General features: G+C 45.4%; 1 protein-coding gene across 2 annotated transcripts in view; it reads right to left on the bottom strand.

The window, feature by feature from the left end:
• SLC6A13 (solute carrier family 6 member 13) overlaps positions 1-18,700 on the bottom strand; it is a 44,065-nt gene that overhangs the window by 9,980 nt on the left and 15,385 nt on the right. For both annotated transcript variants that reach the window (XM_081210132.1, XM_081210133.1), the window contains exons 5-8: positions 17,553-17,637; positions 15,831-15,963; positions 4,358-4,492; positions 914-1,017 (exon numbers count right to left, since the gene is read on the bottom strand). In XM_081210132.1, coding sequence (XP_081066258.1) covers positions 914-1,017; positions 4,358-4,492; positions 15,831-15,963; positions 17,553-17,637 — 457 coding nt within the window. The remainder of the gene's footprint in view (positions 1-913; positions 1,018-4,357; positions 4,493-15,830; positions 15,964-17,552; positions 17,638-18,700) is intronic.

Genomic DNA, 18,700 nt, shown 5'->3' with positions numbered 1-18,700 from the left:
TTCTACCTGGTGGAAGGGAAAGCAGATTTACTTACTGGTTTTCTTTCTTTTTTTTCTTTTTTTGTAATTAAGGCCGCATCTCTACCCCATGCAGGGAACAGGATGAGTGCAATACAGTTTAAAAAATAGTAATTTACATTTTAAATTTAAAAGACAGCTATAGCTGGCAAAGTGTGTTGAAGTTTTTCAGGGTTACTGTGCTTTTAATTAGTAGCTTACTCTTTGCAGTTTCTGTCTCATTTATTCCTTCACAATTATTATTAGATGTTTTAACTGTTTAGTTGCTGCCACAAGAAATAGGAAGGAACAGAGGAGGGAGAAGATGCAAGGAGTAAGCTTGTAACTAAAGGCACAGTAACTCCTAAGAACCTCAATTCACTTTTTGCCAGTGACAATTTTCTTTTACATTTAAAATGTAAATTAAAGATTTGTCACAAATTAGGTCTGGGGGGGGGACACAGGATGAGAAGGGGGGAATTAAATGCTGGCAATGACATTGTCTGGATTTTCTGTAAAAAGTGAGTGAGTGAGTGAGTGAGTGAGTGAGTGAAGGATGGCAATTCCAGATTATGTTAGTAGTGTGGAACCAACCAATGTGAAAAAGTGGGTTAAATTTTGCTACATTTTACAGAGGGCTGGAAGGGGACAACTTGATATGGAAGATCCATTTTTGGTAGAAGCCTTGTGTTTCTTGTAACAGATGGCTCACCTTTTAGTTTCCGGAAAACGAACAAATTTTAAAACTCATTTGGAAAAGACAGGCAATTTGAGAAACACAACACACAGGATCAGAGCAGGGATTATTTTAATCCAGTAAAGTTCTGCTGCTATGCAGAAAGTATACTGAAGGTTCAGAAAGAAAACAACAAGTGAAAAGGGCAGGACTTTGCATGGTGGACTCACATTCAGTTACCTGAAGCAGTTGTTATGATACTTGTTGTAGCTGCCCAGAGCTGTCAGGCATCCCAGACAAATGGCATAAGAGAAGAAGATCTGAGTACCTGCATCCATCCATACCTGTAAGCAACAGAAAAAACATAGCAAAGTAGAATGAGCATCACCTCAAGGAATCTTTGCCACTTGAAAGACAGTGGATGGGACTTGTTTGTGAATAACTCCACTAGAGAAAATACCTCAGCCTACAGTTTCAAGAGGCAATTTATCTCCCCAAAAGAAAATCCTTTTCTGTCCCCCTTCCCTAACAGTAAAATTAAGTAGGTAACAAAAAGGAAAACTGATCTGCTTGCTGTTGTGTCAAGTGAGGTCTCCCTGTCACTTAAGGTTTGTACACATTAGCCTTTCGTCTGGCTTTAGTCCATTTTCACGCCAGCCTTTGAATCCATGTACACATGACGTTATCCACAATTACTCTCAATCCTCTGGCTTCTTCTGAAATACTGCGATTTGATGTGGTTTCCACAAAGCCACTTTCACTCTGATTACAAAACTGTTTGTGTGGTGAATCCCAGGTGTTTACAGTGGTTTCATGAAAAAGCATGGCACTTTTCCCGGGGCCACAATCTCACCCCACCCCTTCCAAAATAGCACATTTTTCAGGGCAGGAGCAAGGTGCAGTTCACGTGACTCACCTGGAAGCATATCCCAAAGACATGCTGTCAGGGAACTGCCATTGGCTCAGGGGTGAGAGGGGGAAAGCCGAATGGATTACAAAGAGCCCCCAAAGATTGTGGGAAGCAGCATTTCCTCAGCGGAGGAGGGTAGCCACGCCTCCAGTGGGGAGGAAATGCAAGGCTCGGAGGCGGGGAGGCGGTGCCAGGACACCTTGCCTGAGCAAAGCGGGGAGGAGAGAGGTCCCCCGTTACCCACGCCTTCCTTGCACAGTAGGCTTCCACGCAGAGAGGGAAGGCACAGACTGGCCATCAAGAAACTACTCTTCTGGGGAAGGTTTAAGGACCGCCCACTCTCAGATTCTGCCAGTGAATGAGCAAGACACGGAATAGAGGCGCTCTGCTTTCCAAAGGTTTTTATCACTGATAAGAAAGCTTTAACACAGACTATTGCAGCATATTGCCTGATTGTTCTTGAGCAACCAACCTATACCTCTAACATATGCGTTCCGGTTTTGCATTGGAAAAAGTTGGAAGTATTATATAAGCCAGGAAGCCATAATTAACTACAGCTTTTCATTACATTTGAACCCAGAATTATAGCGAATGGCTGCCAAATAAACCAATATCTGCAAGCCCACTTTAAACATGGCTTCATATTCTGCTTTGCTTAGAATCCATTTGCCCTAGTTTCTCCATCTGCATGTTACAGGAAACTGTGGCTGAAGGAACCTTTCCTGGTTGGTGCAAAGGAAAGATCACAGTGACAGCAAAGGGATGCATGTGGGAGCATGATGCCCATCCACATCTCAGCCGATTAAGCTGAAATATCAACGTGCAAATAAAGGCAATGCGCAGCCTGGAACATATCCTAAAATCCTCTGCGGTGTGCAAGAATGTTGCAGCAGACATGTATTTGGCACATGTTGACTTGGAAAGTGCTCACTCAGGGGTGTAGGAAGGGGGGCTGTGGGGGTGGTCCGCCCCAGGTGTCATCCCAGAGGGGGGTGACAAAATGCTCCACCACTGTGCTCACTGAAGGTAACAGGCTTGAAAACAACTGTGTTACACCATCCACCATCAGTACTGCCAAATACTCACTATCCCTTTGCATGAACTATCAAATATTGCAAAATTTTCAACTGTCGGAATCCAATACAGCGGACAAGTTTACAGAGAATTTTTGGAAAAATGTTGAAACATGAAAAGAATGTCTGGGTAACCATCTCTCCTTTGAAATTCAGAGAATAATTTTGAGGAGTGTGCCTTCAGCCGTGAAAGCAGAATACAGCCATCATTGCTGGCAGCCATTGATTGCCTTATCCTCCAGGAATAGCACTTCTCTACTGATGCTGTCAAAATAAAGCTTCTAGGCTGGCCTGGGAGGGGTTTAAAGAGGTTACAAAGGGTTTTGCTGACCTTCCCCCCCCCCCAGACAGGCACCCCCTTAATCTCCTTTGTAGACACCTCCTCCACACAAAAAGGCTGGAACCGGGATTTGACATGGAGGAACTTGTCTTGAAGAGATTAAAAGAGGGCAGTTGGGCAAAGTGGAACTTTTCAGCCAGGCAAAGTGGAACGAGCTTTGGTGACTGAGGGGAAAAGGAGAGGCGAGGAGGGGGAAACATTTGCAGGGCCAAAGAGGCTACAGCAGCTGCTTTTGAACAGATGCACCAGATCCGTTTACCGTTTGTTGTTGCCCCTCAGCAAACTCTAAGCACCTGAGCATCGAAAAAAGCTATCACTCACTAAGGCCTATAAAAAGCATAAAGGTGGCACAACGTTGCCTTTAAGAAACAAAAGTGACTGCCACCAAAGGCATCTATGGGCACCATACTGAGGGTTGTGGCATGGCCTGGAAAGAGGTTCGGTGGCTGGGGAGGAGGTGCAGTGTGGGGAGAGTCCCATGGTAGAGGTGGGGGCTTGTAGAGCTGTATACATAAAAGCTGGATTTTCAGCCCTGCTTGATGAATGAAGAGTCTTCATTGGGGAGGCACAGTGTTTGGAGTCACAACCACCTTTGTTGCCCAGGAGCATATAACAGAATTGCAACAGGGTTTGCAGCAAGGAGATTCCCTTGGGCAGGAGAAAAATCCAGAAAGAAAAACTGAGGCAATGATGAGTTAATTGCTGTCATCCATGCATATCCTCCATTTGTTGAAGAAATAAAAAATAATACGGAGGTTCAGCCCTGGAGATCTCCTCCTGTTTTCTTTGCAGAATTGTTTCATTGTCCACATATTCTGTATTATTTGGGAAATTGCAGTGTTTTCGTTCACACAGCGGCCTTTGTTTGTTAGCACTTAGTGGCCTTGGCTTGTATTGTTCCACGTATTTATAGCAACATCGTTCTTAATCGGGTTCCCGCAACTTTGCCTTTTTTTGTTACCTCTATTGGGGTGTCACACACACACACACACCTCTGCTTTTTGTTTGGTTCCATATAAGGCAGATTGGTATATTCCTAAAAGGGTCATTGGCAGCAAGGTTATATTAAAAAAAATAAATCTGATGAGATTTTCTGCAGAAAGGATAAATCCAGGTTAAACGGGGGGGAGGGGGTTAAAGGCTGCCATTTTGATGCCCGTGATGCAGCAGGTGCTGCAAACAACTCACATACATGAGGAGCACCAATCCCACAACTCACACCTGTCTGGAAGCATCCTTAAAAGGAGACAGAGAAAAAAGAAACATAAAGGAAGCAGGTTGTGGGTGGGTGGGGGATAAGAGAGATTTGCAAAAGGGACACACGAGGATAAGGAAGCCTCTCTTTGCTTCTCTCAGCTTACCTGGGGATCACTGAGCCGAGTGAGGTCTGGGTAAAGGTAGAAGAGGATCCCTTTAGATGCCCCGGGAAGGGAGACACCCCTGATCAGCAGAACTACCAGCATGAGATATGGGAACGTGGCAGTGAAGTACACCACCTGGCAGGAGGACAAAACACAGGAACAGCATCAGCAATTTGCTGCGAAGAACAGCTGGGTTAGACAGGCAGGTGACCGGAGCTTCGAACAGACCTACAGCAAAGCCTGCTTAGCCTTCAAACATTACAGTGGTACCTCGGGTTACAGACGCTTCAGGTTACAGACTCCGCTAACCCAGAAATAGTACCTCGGGTTAAGAACTTTAAGAACAAAAATCGTGCTCCGGCGGTGCAGCGGCAGCGGGAGGCCCCATTAGCTAAAGTGGTACCTCAGGTTAAGAACCGTTTCAGGTTAAGAACGGACCTCCAGAATGAATTAAGTTCTTAACCCGAGGTACCGCTGTATAAGGGATGGGATGGTGGAAGCAAGGAAGGAACGTGTTCCCTCTGAAAGCTCACTGCAATGGAGACTTTCCCATCGCAGCTGGACACTTCTGCTTATCCAGGCCTCAAGTCAAAGCAGCAGATGTGGTACAGTGGTTAGAATGCTAGACTAGAACCTGGGAGGTAAAGGTAAAGGTAAAGGTTGTTAGGATATTCCCGTTCCACCTTAAAAGGGAGCAGGCTGTGAGTCACAGAGTCTGCGTATTTCCTGTTCACAGGATGTTTATGTTTCCTATTGCTTTCGTTTCTCTCTGTGTCTGGAGACACTGACGCAGGCAGTCATGTCTTTCTTTGTTCTGATCAACGCTGAATAAAACTTGTAAATAATGCTCTCCTGAGTGCGACTTTTGCTGTGACTATCTGCTGATAGAGTGTGCATGAGCTCTAGAATGTGGCAAGCTTTTTTCTAGAAACTCATGTTGCTAATTGCTGATACTGCGTGCCTACGGGAGATCGATGGGTCGTCCGGCAGACGGCTTGGGGCCATTATGGACTTTATCTCCCAGGCAGTATCCCAACAACAGGTTATGGGCCCAGATTCACGGCACTTACAGGAGAGTAAGACTGCGACAGACTGCTGAAAGGTATGTGGAGGAAAAGCGAAAGTAAGGCTTTTCTGTTTGCCGCGGCAAGAGCTTTGAACTCCGGCAGACTAATGGATCTGGGAGCTGCGCCAGAGAATTTGTAAAGGGATCCCTGACCATTAGGTCCAGTTGTGGCCGACTCTGGGGTTGCGGTGCTCATCTTGCTTTACTGGCCAAGGGAGCCGGCGTACAGCTTCCGGGTCATGTGGCCAGCATGACTAAGCCGCTTCTGGTGAACCAGAGCAGCGCACAGAAATGCCGTTTACCTTCCCGACGGAGTGGTACCTATTTATCTACTTGCACTTTGACATTCTTTCGAACTGCTAGGTTGGCAGGAGCAGGGATCAAGCAACAAGAGCTCACCATGTAGCAGGGATTCGAACTGCGAGCTTCTGATCAGCAAGTCCTAGGCTCTGTGGTTTAACCCACAGAACCACCCGCGTCCCACAGAATCTGGGAGAGCAGGGTTCAAATCCCTCCTCAGACACAAAGCACACTGGGTGACCCAGGGCCAGTCACTGTCTCTCACAGTCTCCAACCTTAATCACAGGGTTGCTGTGAGGATAATCTGGAGAGGGGCAAAGCTCTCCTTGAGCGCCTTGAAGGAAAACGGAGGATGTAAAGGCAATAAATAACAACAAATAGGTCACTCTACAAATTTTGCTGCTGTTCAAGTGTAATAGAATACATAGAAGTGACAGCTAAGAATATAAATCGAGAATGCAGAAAGGTAAGGTGACTTGGGAGGGCTCAAATACATCCTGGATGACCCAGATATTAGAGGATTTTTCCTTATTCCAGCTGCCCCACATCTCCATGTAGCAGCTCACATGCCATTTCCTGGTACATTCATATTCCCTATGAAGATCATGAGAATATACACGGATACAGAACACATTATTTAATAGAACATATGACTGCAGCAGCGCTTGACTGCAATATGTATCCAAGCAATTAATAAATAAATGCAGTTGGATTTTTAGCCTGTTTCTCCATTCCTACTATAGCAAGTGTTTTAACTGCTTATAAAAACAAAGGGCACGGAATCCAATCTCCAATACTCAGCCCTGACAACTTTAACTGCCACTAACTTAATTGAGAAGACCAACTTAATTGCTGAATGAAGGAATCGGCGGTTTCTGGGCGAATCTTTTTGTTCAATATTTTTTCCATCTCAAGATCGCTAAGATGCAAGCTAAAACAAAACAGTAGTTCAGGTGAAAACTGAATATATCAATGAGGACTCTAAAACAAAAGCATAGTCTGTTCACCCCCACCTTGCTTTATTTGGTTCTGGAGACAATCCAAGTGGAAATTTTCCTCTTACTTATTTCTGAATTGAAACAACAGGGCTGGAACAGAGTTTGTGGGTCACCTGAGTTGAAGTGCCTGCCACAGGAGGCTTCCCTAGATAGACCTGCCATCACATTGAATCAAGGGAGAGGGAGGCAGTTATTGAATATTGTTACAGGCCACCCCAATCCCTGCCAAGCCACACATGGAATTCCAGGGGTTTTGGCCCTCAATCAGGGTCTGTGCTGCATTGGAGATTTGAAGATGCAGTACCTTTAAGAAATATGGTTTATTCACATATTTGCACTTGAATTTAGACAGAGGGAGTCCAGATCTTACAGCACATCAGGGAATGGCTAAGGTGGAATCTACACACATATAAAAACCGTTCTGGAAATGCTTTCCCCCCCACACACAAAAAAAGCTTTTTAAAAAAATACCATACATTGAATTTTACATAGGGCTCATCATCGCCATCTAGCATCACATTGTATATTGCACTTAAAACACACTTAAAATGTTTTATTTGCAGCTGTATAGCTGAATCCATGGCTGGATCTAGACACAACAAAGAAGCATTTCAGTTAAATGCGTTGTAAATTTAAACAGGGGGAACAGGTAGAGAAAAACTGGACTCCACAGCACCATCTGGTGGCACAATGTTATATTGCATATACAATGCATATCAATCGCTTTTTCTTTACCAGTCTAGCTGAGTCCCTAGATAACAGGAGTGGTACCAGATGGGGAAACCCCAGAGGAGGAAGACTCAGAGCTCAGGGATTGGTGGTGGGACACTGAGGAGTACTCAGAGGGAGGATGGCAGGAGGAATGGTTGGATGCTGAAGAAGCGACAGGCTGTAGTGATCAAGGATTGATTGATTGATTGATTGATTGATTGATTGATATTGATTGATTTAAATAACTCGCCCTTCCTCCAAGGAACCCAGGCTGGCAAACAGATGCACAATTTAAAAAGCACACAGTCATTTAGCCTACTTGTAGGTTTGTCACTCAAATAGTAGACATAAGAATCTAACAACTTCCAGTGGTGACTGATCACAGAACACAAATTAATGTCTTTCTTAGAACATAAAAACTGGGTTTGGAGAGAGAGAGAACTAGTGTGATGCAGTGGTCAGAGAGCTGGACTGGGGAGATTCAGGTTCAAGTTCCTTCTTAGCCATGAGGGAATTTTGGCCCAGTCACACCCTCTCAGCTGAACCTACCTCACAGGGTGGTTGTGAGGATAAAAAAATGGGAGGGAGGAACTTTTTATTTACACTTCTGTAAGCTCCTTGGAGGAAATGTAATATAAAATAAGTAAGGAAGAATCCTAGCCGTGGTCTTCCTCTGCATCTGCATTTCTCCTTTAGAAAAACGCACATACAACGTCAACAGCAAAACAACCAGCTTTTATATTTATTTGGATTTGCAGTTTGTAACCTAGAAACAGCATAAATCCCTCTAAGCTGAACCTTTCTCCTCAAAGACCAAGGCAGGACACATTAATGCTCTCACCCAGTAGAATACAGACAGAAACAACAACAAAAATTGCTTTCACACAAGTATTCTCCTCCTGGTCTCCTTATTAAAAAATAATAATGAAGGCATGTGGAAGTCAAATTCACTGAGATTTAGGTTTGGGGAAAGAAATTTGTTTCAGTTTGGCATTTTAAAGTCACTTTCCAAAACAATATGTGAGCCGAAACACACCCATCCTTTGAAACCTAGTGCCTACATGGAAGGTATACCCACACCAGTGTCCTAGTCATTTTTTCTTCCCCAAATTCTGGTGTGTGTATGCTGGCACTCTTGGGCTACCTAACAGAGAGAGTCAGAGCTCTCATCAAACTGCAGTTCACTAGATTCTTTGAGGGGGAGCCAGGGGGATCAAAAGCAGGAACAAAACTATTATAGATGTTGTATACATATGCTCAGCACCATTCATTCCCAGTCCAATTATTCATTCTTAATTTTCCTCATGGCGAAAGGGACTTGCTCACTGCTCCTATGGAACTGGTTCCCCCCAAACCATGGTCAAACACCTTCTTCCTCCATGTTACGCATGCCCTCTAACATTTCTCTGATGGAAATAGGGACGTCCCATTCCATAATAATAATTTTACTATTTATATCCCACACATCTTACTGGGTTGCCCCAGCCACTATGGGCAGCTTCTAACATATATAGAAACATAATAAAGCATTTTTTAAAACTTCCCTATACAGGATTGCCTTCAGATGGCTCGAGGGTCAGATAACTCCATACCCTCCAACATTTCTCCAATGAAAATAGGGACATCCTAAGGAAAAGTGAGACATTCTGGGATCAAATCAGAAACCTGGATGGCTTCTCTAAGTCAGGAGCATCCCTGGAAAATAGGGACACTTGGAGGGTCTGTGTATGCGAACTCATGCAGGGAGTGGAGGTTTCCATCAATTCCCAGACTCTGTGCCTTTCAAATCCTATCTGAGCAGCAGGCAGGCACACACTTGCAATGACAAAGCCTTTTCCCAACTCCTACAAGAATTTGTGATGGGATTGTGTGCCTGAAAACAGCAAAATATTTGCTCCGGTGTAAATGACTGGCCCAAATCCAACCATTGTTGGTTGAATGAAACGATAGCAGATGTTCAGCTTAGTTGTGACCTCCCTTCCCCCCCCCCCACCCGCCCTGGCATTTTTAGAGCACTGTTCACACTGACTTGACTATGAAAAAGCCAACTGCGATCAAAGACATTGTGCTTTGACTCACGTTGTTTTATAACAGATAGGATTTTGTTTGGATCTGGTCCATGCATCATCAGTACCAAATTATTCCATCCATGCCATTGAAGGGGACAAAATATCAACTTTTGTGTTTCCTGTAGCACTGACAAGTTTATGCATCTGCTCAGCGCATGAAGCTCCTGCTCCGGTGGAATGGAAAAAGCCAACAATCACATCGCAGACAATGATGGCACCTCTCCAAAACACTAATATCTGTCTCTGGCCTAAGACAGCCACTTAGAGCATTTTTTTTTAAAGTGGCATGGGATGTGGGAGAAGTCTATTCGCCCCTTCTCAAGCAGGCAGTTTTGTGGGCGGACCCCAGGCCTCCTCTGTGAACCGGCCTGTTGCAGGCCAGATCATCCTCCTGCCACCAAATTGGCCAATGCTGACAGGAATTAGAGTGTGTTACCCGGGGCGTGGGACCAGCTGACCACTAGCGGCACTTGGCCCTGTGTTAAGGGCAAAGGTAAATTCCCGGCTTGCTGGGCCTTCGGCCTCTATTTGCAGTTCGTCAGCCAAGTTACATGTACAAAAATGCAAATATTAGGGTAAGTTGTGCATATTCATGAAATAACCTCATTATAGCAAGGGAAAATGTTTTGCAGAAATGTGTGTTATTAGGCAAAATTGCATAAAAACCATGTCTATATTAGGACGAATACCGTGTGGAATTCTCACAATAACTTTTAAACAAAAATGCAAAGTGATGTGGAAATATGGAGAACTGAACTCAAGGCTGGGAAATTTGAAATGAGAGAAACAAAACTGACAGATACACTTATCCTTATGTGGGAGCTCCATTATCAGAACTCCCAACTCTTTTAAAAGACTCAAAAGCAACAAGGGGGATGCAAACAGACTGGGCTTGCAAAGCTAAGGGCAATAGCTTGCTCCTGTCTTTCCTCAGCAACTGGTAATTTCAGAGGTGCCTCTGAACCCTGCAGGCTGCCTATAGCTGTCATGTACACTAATACTGAACTCCATCCTCTGAGTGCTGGTCCTTATGTAGCCAAAATGGCACCCTCCATGGACAAGAGGGAGGTGTCAGGAGGTCTGCGGAAGCTGCAGAGACCACCCAATGAGGACTGAGCACGTGTATGCATGGAATGCTAGTTGTAGGGGAGAGAACCAGACAGCCATCAGCTGTGGGAAATAAAGGCATCCCCTAGAAGATGGCATAACTTATTGGCTTGAACCCTGAACAGCAGGAGCACTCTGTTAATTTTTAATTAATGTTGCAGGTCCAGTCCCACTTGTCATGACTAACAGACATTGACAGACTTATCCTCCATGAATCATGCAGCTGCTGCATCACATCTAGTTTGGCTCTTATAAATCCAAACTAAGTACACAGGAAGTATTCATGGAAAAGGCCAGCACTTTTGCTCCCAGAATCTTTGTTTCTTTGGTGATCACTTGTAGCCGAGTGAGACTGGCTTCCATAAACACGGTTTTAACAGTGAGTCCATAAGTGACTATGGAGGCCAATTCTGGAAACACATGTCCTTCCACAGTGGGGACAAAGAGTTGATCATGGTGTGGATTTGCCAAGTGTGCTTTCCTCTTAGCACGTTTCTCCCTTGTGTTCTGAGTTTGAGTGTCTTCAAAGTCCATGACACCTTTGGTCAAGGCTGTTCTCCAATTGGAGTGCTCGCAGGCCAGTGTTTCCCAGTTGTCGGTGTTTAGACTACATTTTTTTAGATGTGCCTTGAGAGAGTCTTTAAACCTCTTTTGTTGACCACCAGCATTACACTTTCCATTTTTAAGTTCAGAATAGAGTAGTTGCTTTGGAAGACAATAATCAGGCATCCGCACAACATGACCAGTCCAACGAAGTTGATGTTGAAGAACCATTGCTTCAACACTGGTGATCTTTGCTTCATTCAGTACACTGATATTAGTTCACCTGTCTTCGACACTCATGATGCACAGAGTTTCTTTAAAGCCACAAAGACCATCTATGGGCCAATAAATCATGGCATATGCCCCCTATGCTCAGCAGATGGTACCACACTTCTAAAAGATAAAGAAGCTATTGCACTGTTCTGGAAAGAACACTACCAACATCTCCTTAACCGCAACTCCCCCGTAGCTGCTGACTTCCTCTCACAAATTCCGCTCCCAGAATATTCCTATCACAACCAGGTGCTTACGTCCGGGTTTCTCAAACAATGCAGTGGACCAGCAATTTACCCTGCCCCAATATGCCAAGGACCGGTACTGTATTTGGTCCCTCAAGCATCCCACTCAACCTTGGCTGTGGTGGAGTCCAGTGCAGGCGGGCAGCAGATGGCTTGTGAACCAGCGCTGGTTCATGGATCACCACTTTTGTGTAGCACTGGCCTCAAAACCATAGCCACTGGTTGTGAATCAGCTACAGAGGGGTAGTCATAACACAGACCAATGTTTCCCAAAGAAAGTGGGCTACAGGGATCACAGAATAAGCACCTGTGTACATGCCTTTAGAAAGGGTGTTTTTCCTGCCCTACCTTAATCCTTCCTTGACCTCTTGGGCCTTCCAAAGCTGTAAGAGAACACTTTCATCATGTTCATTTCCTCACACAACAGGAGCCCAGCATGTGTTGGGAAAGAAGCCAAACCAGGGTTGTTTTTGGTCATTTGGAGCTCAATGCAAATTTTGTGTTTATCTTAATGAGCCGAAGTTTAAGAGATAGTCCTAGATTATTTCCAGATTATTCCAGACAAGGAGATCCATTTGCACTCTATTATATTGACATAAAATATGAACGCAGAGATACCTCCCAATAATGAAACAAGACAGCTGAAATGTTAAGGAGAAATTGGACAACAAACGTTAGCAGTGGGAAGGAATGTGGAACAAAATGGAATTGTAGACAACTTAAACATTGAATGGTAAATTGATTATTGCTGTTTCGGTTTTCCTGAATAGGGAAGGGCCATAGCTCAGTCCAGAGCATATTGTGGCATTGCATATAGAAGGCTGTGGGACTGGTGGCCCATTAAAAGTTGTGGGACTACAACTTCCATCATCCCTGACCATTGGGCTAATCTGGCCTGACTTGAAGGGAGTTATAATCCGACAACATCTAGGAGGTCCATATCTGTTCTAATAAAAAAATTCCTTCCAGTAGCACCTTAAAGACCAACTAAGTTAGTTCTTGGTATGAGCTTTCGTGTGCATGCACACTTCTTCAGATACACAGATGCTTCGGATGTGTATCTGAAGAAGTGTGCATGCACACGAAAGCTCATACCAAGAACTAACTTAGTTGGTCTTTAAGGTGCTACTGGAAGGAATTTTTTTATTTTGACTATGGCAGACCAACACGGCTACCTATCTGTAACCATATCTGTTCTAGTTAGTTATGAGTTACTTTTTCGTTACTAACAGTTGCTTATTTTACTTATTAAATATCTTCATGCCTCCCCATAGCAAAGTTCTCTGGGCAAAATGTAAATAACCTCTCTCCATTCAGGGAATGTGTGCCGAAGACTTCCCGTTTTCACAGTTTCCATTCTTAGATCTTCTCTTCGGAGTTTCTGTGTCACATGCCAGCTTTGCTTTCACATAGCATATGCTTCACAAGACATGGGTTTTTTTCCCACTACATCAGTTATCCATCAGCATGTTTGGTCTTATTTTTCTACATTCTAAGCAGGGCCAGCCCAATACATTTTGCTGCCTGAGGCAAAACACAAGATGGCATCTCCTCCCTGGTTCCATGTACGGAAGGCATCCAGCCTGGCAGCTGACTCTGTCTGGAGACGGAGCAGCAGCATCTACCATGCCCAAAGAGCAACAAGGTAGAGCACACAGCACACACATGGCAGCCCTCCAACGCCCTTCTGGAACTCTCTTCCCACTCCATTTGAGATCTGTTCCACACAGTGCTTTCTTTCTAGAAAACAAAGGTGCTCACTATGGTCCTCTTTCCCAGCCCCATTTTCTCTAACACACACACTGTCTCCTGTTCCCTCTCAATTGATTAAAGCCTCATTTTGCATGCCCCCTCCCCGTTCTTCAACCTACCCCGCCACCTTGCCCCATCTGCTCTTCACACCCACCCAGCATCCCACCTTCCCCCTTCTCCTTCTGAAAAGAGCGAGCAAACACAGAAGGGAAGAGGGGCTCACACTAGCCTGTCCACTTCCCGCGCAGCAAGGCAGCAGCATAGCGGCACGTCTAGGGGGAGAGAGCACCATTGTGGGGCAGCTGAAGGGAAATGGTGCAACCTGTCAACTGAGAGCAGCAACCACAGCTCTGAACAAGGGCCTCCTTTTCCTCGCCGCCTCAGCCTCCTGCTTTTCGCAATCCCCCTTTTAGTTACGGTTGCCTGCTTGCTCTCCCCACCCTCTATTTACCTTATTTCAAGATTTGAAGGGGGGGAGGTGCCGGCACTGCGTACCATTCAATAGTGCCAGGGGGGGAAAGCACTGTTTCCACACAATATGAGAATCAGGTCTTTAGTGTTTTGACCCCCCTACCCTTAGGAATACCCTCTCCTGAAGGTGCCTCATGAAGACTCTCATCTGCCAACAAGACTTTCAAGCAGAGAACGTTCACAGTCTGTGTCTGCACTGGAATTGTTTTTAAGATGTCTTTAGTGTTTCGTCAGCTGTTGTTTGTCACCCTGGGAGGAGGGGCAGGATATACATTTAACAAACAAACAAACAAACAAATCTCCATTTCATTATTGGGGGTGTTATGGCAGAAACCTGCTGATAAGGCTCTGTCTCTTATCACAGCGTCAAGGCTCAAGGCAGACTCTCATTTCATTTTGCAGCGGAGGAAAATAATACGGAAACCTTTGCCACGCATGTGTTGATTCCATCTGGCCTAGTAACCACGCTGTGGTTTGCACCTTATCGGGAAAAGACAGTCTCCTCGTGATTTTGAAGTTTAAGAACAGATGGAAGTGAAAACAGAAAGCTGGCCGGGAATGGCTCAGGGGAGTGTATTAAAAACACACTAATGAGCACAGCCAAATGACAGCGACATATTGTGAAAACCGAGATGGAGGCAGACGAGATGGAACGGTTGAGAGGCCAACTCGTAATCACCTTAATGCATAGTACACACCAGGGAGGGGGCAGCCTTTTCCATGTTGGTTTTTGGCAACATCCTCCTATTTTGAGCACCTGTGATGGCCTGCCATAGTCCAGTACTACACACAACCATTACTGCATACATGGAGACACAGGAAACCAGCAGAGACTAGGCTTTTCCTAAGGCTGCAAAACACCGAGGTCATTGTGAGGTCCCTGCATGTTTTCCCCTGCAGAGCATAAAGCACTTTCTTGGGGCAAAATAAGTATGATACTAAATGCATGAGTAGCAGGGTTGTGCATGGGCTCCCACCCCAATGACCTCTGTCTAATGAAAGAGCCGGCATAGCTTCCCTTGCATGTGAATGTTGCGTGATAGACTTCCACAGGGGATGGGAAACATCCTAAAGAGCCCCCCCCCCCCAAGGACCCAGTTAGCACCACTTTTTGCTGAGATAAGCTCCATGCCTTTTAATTGCTGGCTTTGTTCAGCAGCCAAATCAGTTCAGGAGTTGCCTCCTGCCTCCCACCATCTTTATATCTTCAAAAGAGGACTGGACAAATTCATGGAGGACAAGGCTACCAGTGGCTACCAGTTCAATGGCTGTGTTCCACCTCCACTGCATGGCGCAGTATGCCTCTGAATACCAGTTGCTGGGAGTCACAGCCAAGAAGAGTACTGTTGTGCTCAGGTTCTGCTTGCAGGATCTAGTTGGCTACTGCAAGAAGATGAGGCTGGACTATATAGGCCATTGGCTTGACCCAGCAGGTTCGCCTTCTGTTCTTATGTTTGCATTCTAGGAAAAGCTGCCCAAGTTGAATTTCTGCCTGTCACTCACACAGGAAAAATAGGTACAGTGGTACCTCGGGTTAAGAACTTAATTCGTTCTGGAGGTCCGTTCTTAACCTGAAACTGTTCTTAACCTGTAGCACCACTTTAGCTAATGGGGCCTCCCACTGCCGCTGCACGATTTGTGTTCTCATCCTGAAGCAAAGTTCTTAACCCGAGGTACTATTTCTGGGTTAGTGGAATCTGTAACCTGAAGTGTCTGTAACCTGAGGTACCACTGTACAAGTGGTAATATTTCAATAACTTGGCATCCTGCACATGTATAATTGATGCCACCCTCTCCTGGGTGGTGTATTTAAATTCCTTGATGTGGCTAATAGCCATGCAACTAATGTACTGTAACATGTTGTTAAGCCCATCAGCTGCAGAGGGCTACAAGTATTGTGATGGAGGGAAGCGAGAGAGAGAAATGAAATATGCCCACCTTGCCTGTGGACTTGACTCCTTTCCAGATGCAGAAGTAGCAGATGATCCAGGCCAGCAGGAGACAGAGAGCCAGTTCCCACCGCACACCTCCCAAGTGCTCTATGCCATCAGAAATGTTGAGTACTCTCCTCCTGCGGAAGAAACAGAGCCTGGCTTGATTTCTTCTGGGTACACTTTGTAACATCTCCCAGCCTGGCCACTTCCCCCAGAATACACTGTTTTGCACATGGTGCCCCCTCGCAATGTTGTGGAGGGTTGCCATGGGAGCCTCAGAAGGAGCTGGGCCACTCCAAGCCATGTTGCAGCCTGAGGCAAATCGCCTCACACTCCACACCTGCCAGGTCAAAATGAAGAGCAATACTCAAGGCCAGTCAAGTTATTTTGTCGCCCAAGTCAAAAGATTCCCCACTGGATTATGGAACCCCAAGCTTATGTTTTGGTAGCCTGCAAGCTTACAGAAACGTAACCTATTCTGGCAAGTCCCCATACTTGATCATCAGGGTTTCTGAGGAGGAGGTGAACCTAGAGCACACCTGCATGCCCAGTACATGCTCTGCCCCCACACACTGTCCTGTCTGACTGGTTTGGAGCCCTGGTCAATTCTGACTTTGCACTGCTGTAGGTGACAGCAAGCAAGTAAATGGAGCATCCATTTACTTTGTGCATCCATTAAGGAATTCATTGTAATATGCTTCAAAACAAGGGCATATATACGTGATAGCTCTTTGTTTGTTGATGAAGGGCAGGAGTGGGGGCGGGCAGTTCTGGCCCGGTGGTCCAGAACTTTATCTCCTGCCACCCCACAGGTCAATTTTGACAGGTAGGCAGGGCCATGAACCTGACAAACATCTGATGTCATGATGCGTTGAAACAAATTTTCTCACCAGAGAAGCCACACTCTTACAGTGCTCCTTTGTGGGGTTTTGTGTTGGGCGTTTGAATAACCTCCAAGTATTTGACGCAGAGAGTTGATTTCAGAAAGGAAGATGCAAGGGTGGTTTCTATGGAAATGACCTAATTGTCCTCTCTGGTAAAGGAGTGCAGAGGTGTAAATGCATGTGTGGAGGAAAGACAGGATTAGATTACGAAAAAGTGCCACTCCTGCACTGCTTCTGAAACCAGACAGGTGCCATGTGCTCACTGTGCTGGAGCATACATTATGTGCTCCTGAGTCATTTCCTGTGCCAGCCCTCTCCTGACACCTCCTTTACTGCTTCTTCCGTTTTATATACAAATCTATATTTATGTATTTGTACAATTGATCTATGAGAAGGCAGCAAACAACCATTATTGCTTTTGTGCCTGGAATGAGGAGGAGGGTGTTCATTGATGGGTTGGTACAAAGGTGCAGACAGCAGCTGCCACAAGATACCAGATGGGTGGACCTTACGTTAAGAGCATATGCATCCTACAGGTAAGGTATGCATTGAAATTTGCATAGTTCATTTTAAAAATATGCAAAAGATGAGGAATAGACAAGAAACCCAAGGCCAGATTTATGCTCCGCTTTGTGCAGAACTTAACTGATTTAAATCGCAAATTAAGAGTTAAGGTGCACAGAGACCAAGATTCCATTCCCACAGTTCATGCTTTTCCCAGTTAGCAATGCGAGCTATTGAGATCTATAGACTTTGCATGTCCAACAGAAGAACACTCCTGCGGCTGGTGGTTGGTCATAGCTGTGGAAACCAAACCTGAAAATGGAGGAATCTTCACTTACTCCCAAAACTCTATGACAGGAGAGGTGGCATTTTCGGCCGACACATTTAGCGAAGTGTTTGTCTTCTGGAATTCCACACAGTTCTCTGTAAGACAGCGCCAAGTGACAGAAACTGTGAAAACATACAATTGGAAGACATCCCCACAAAATGCAACTAATATACTTTCCTTTAAAAAAAAAAAAGACCAGGAATAAAACTGCAGAGCTCAATAGGATGCTCAGGAAAGAAAGAGTCTGTGCCACATGAGGCTAGGATCCTACAGAGAGCAGGCCTGGGATCAGTGTCCAGAAAAGTGGGGCCCATCTACCACTGAAGCACTTCTGGGAAGCGATGAGGATGGTGAGCACGTGGTGAGGTGCCCAACACCAGCCCACCGACCTCAAGGTTTGGCGCCAAACCTGATTGAGATAGCTGTTCATGAGTGTGCCTGGGCATCCAAGCCTATATGTGTATGAAAAGGATGAGGCAAGTTCTTTCCTAGACAAGATTGGCTACTCTTGATTGACTGGCCACTACACCAGTGTGGTGTAGTGGTTAAGAGCGGTGGACTCGTAATCTGGTGAACCGGGTTCGCATCTTCGTTCCTCCACATGCAGCTGCTGGATGACCTTGGGCCAGTCACACTTCTCTGAAGTCTCTCAGCCTCACTCACCTCACAGTGTGTTTGTTGTGGGGGAGGAAGGGAAAGGAGAATGTTAGCCGCTTTGAGACTCCTTAGGGTAGTGATAAAGCGGGATATCAAATCCAAACTCTTCTTCTTCTTCTTTCAGAGCCAATGAAGTTCAGGACTTAACAGCTCAAGACTACAGCTAGTTCAGAGGTGGTTTCCCCTCTCCCCACCACCACCACAATACCAATCCTATGTGGGGCTAGGGCTAAATTTCAGCCCATCATCTGCAACAATATCCATGTCCACATGTAATGGAGTGAAGGCAAGACAAGACAGCCTGCACTGCCTTGTCAAAAGTGGGCAGAAGTTTGTTTGTGTTTAGTGCACACAGAGGGCATGTGCTGGGTTGGCCTCCCACAGGGAAGGAGGGGCAGAAGAGTAAGAACGTGGCCATGCAGATCTCCCTGGACAGGGAGTTCCAAAGGGTTGAAGCCACGACGGAAAATGAAGTACTGTAGATGGTTATTGCTAGCGGGG

The sequence above is a fragment of the Podarcis bocagei genome, assembly GCF_964188305.1.
Source record: "Podarcis bocagei genome assembly, chromosome: 10".
In the NCBI taxonomy this organism is placed as follows: Eukaryota; Metazoa; Chordata; class Lepidosauria; order Squamata; family Lacertidae; genus Podarcis; species Podarcis bocagei.
The sequence above is the reverse complement of the archived record's forward strand: the minus strand, read 5'-3'. Positions and strand labels throughout refer to the sequence as shown.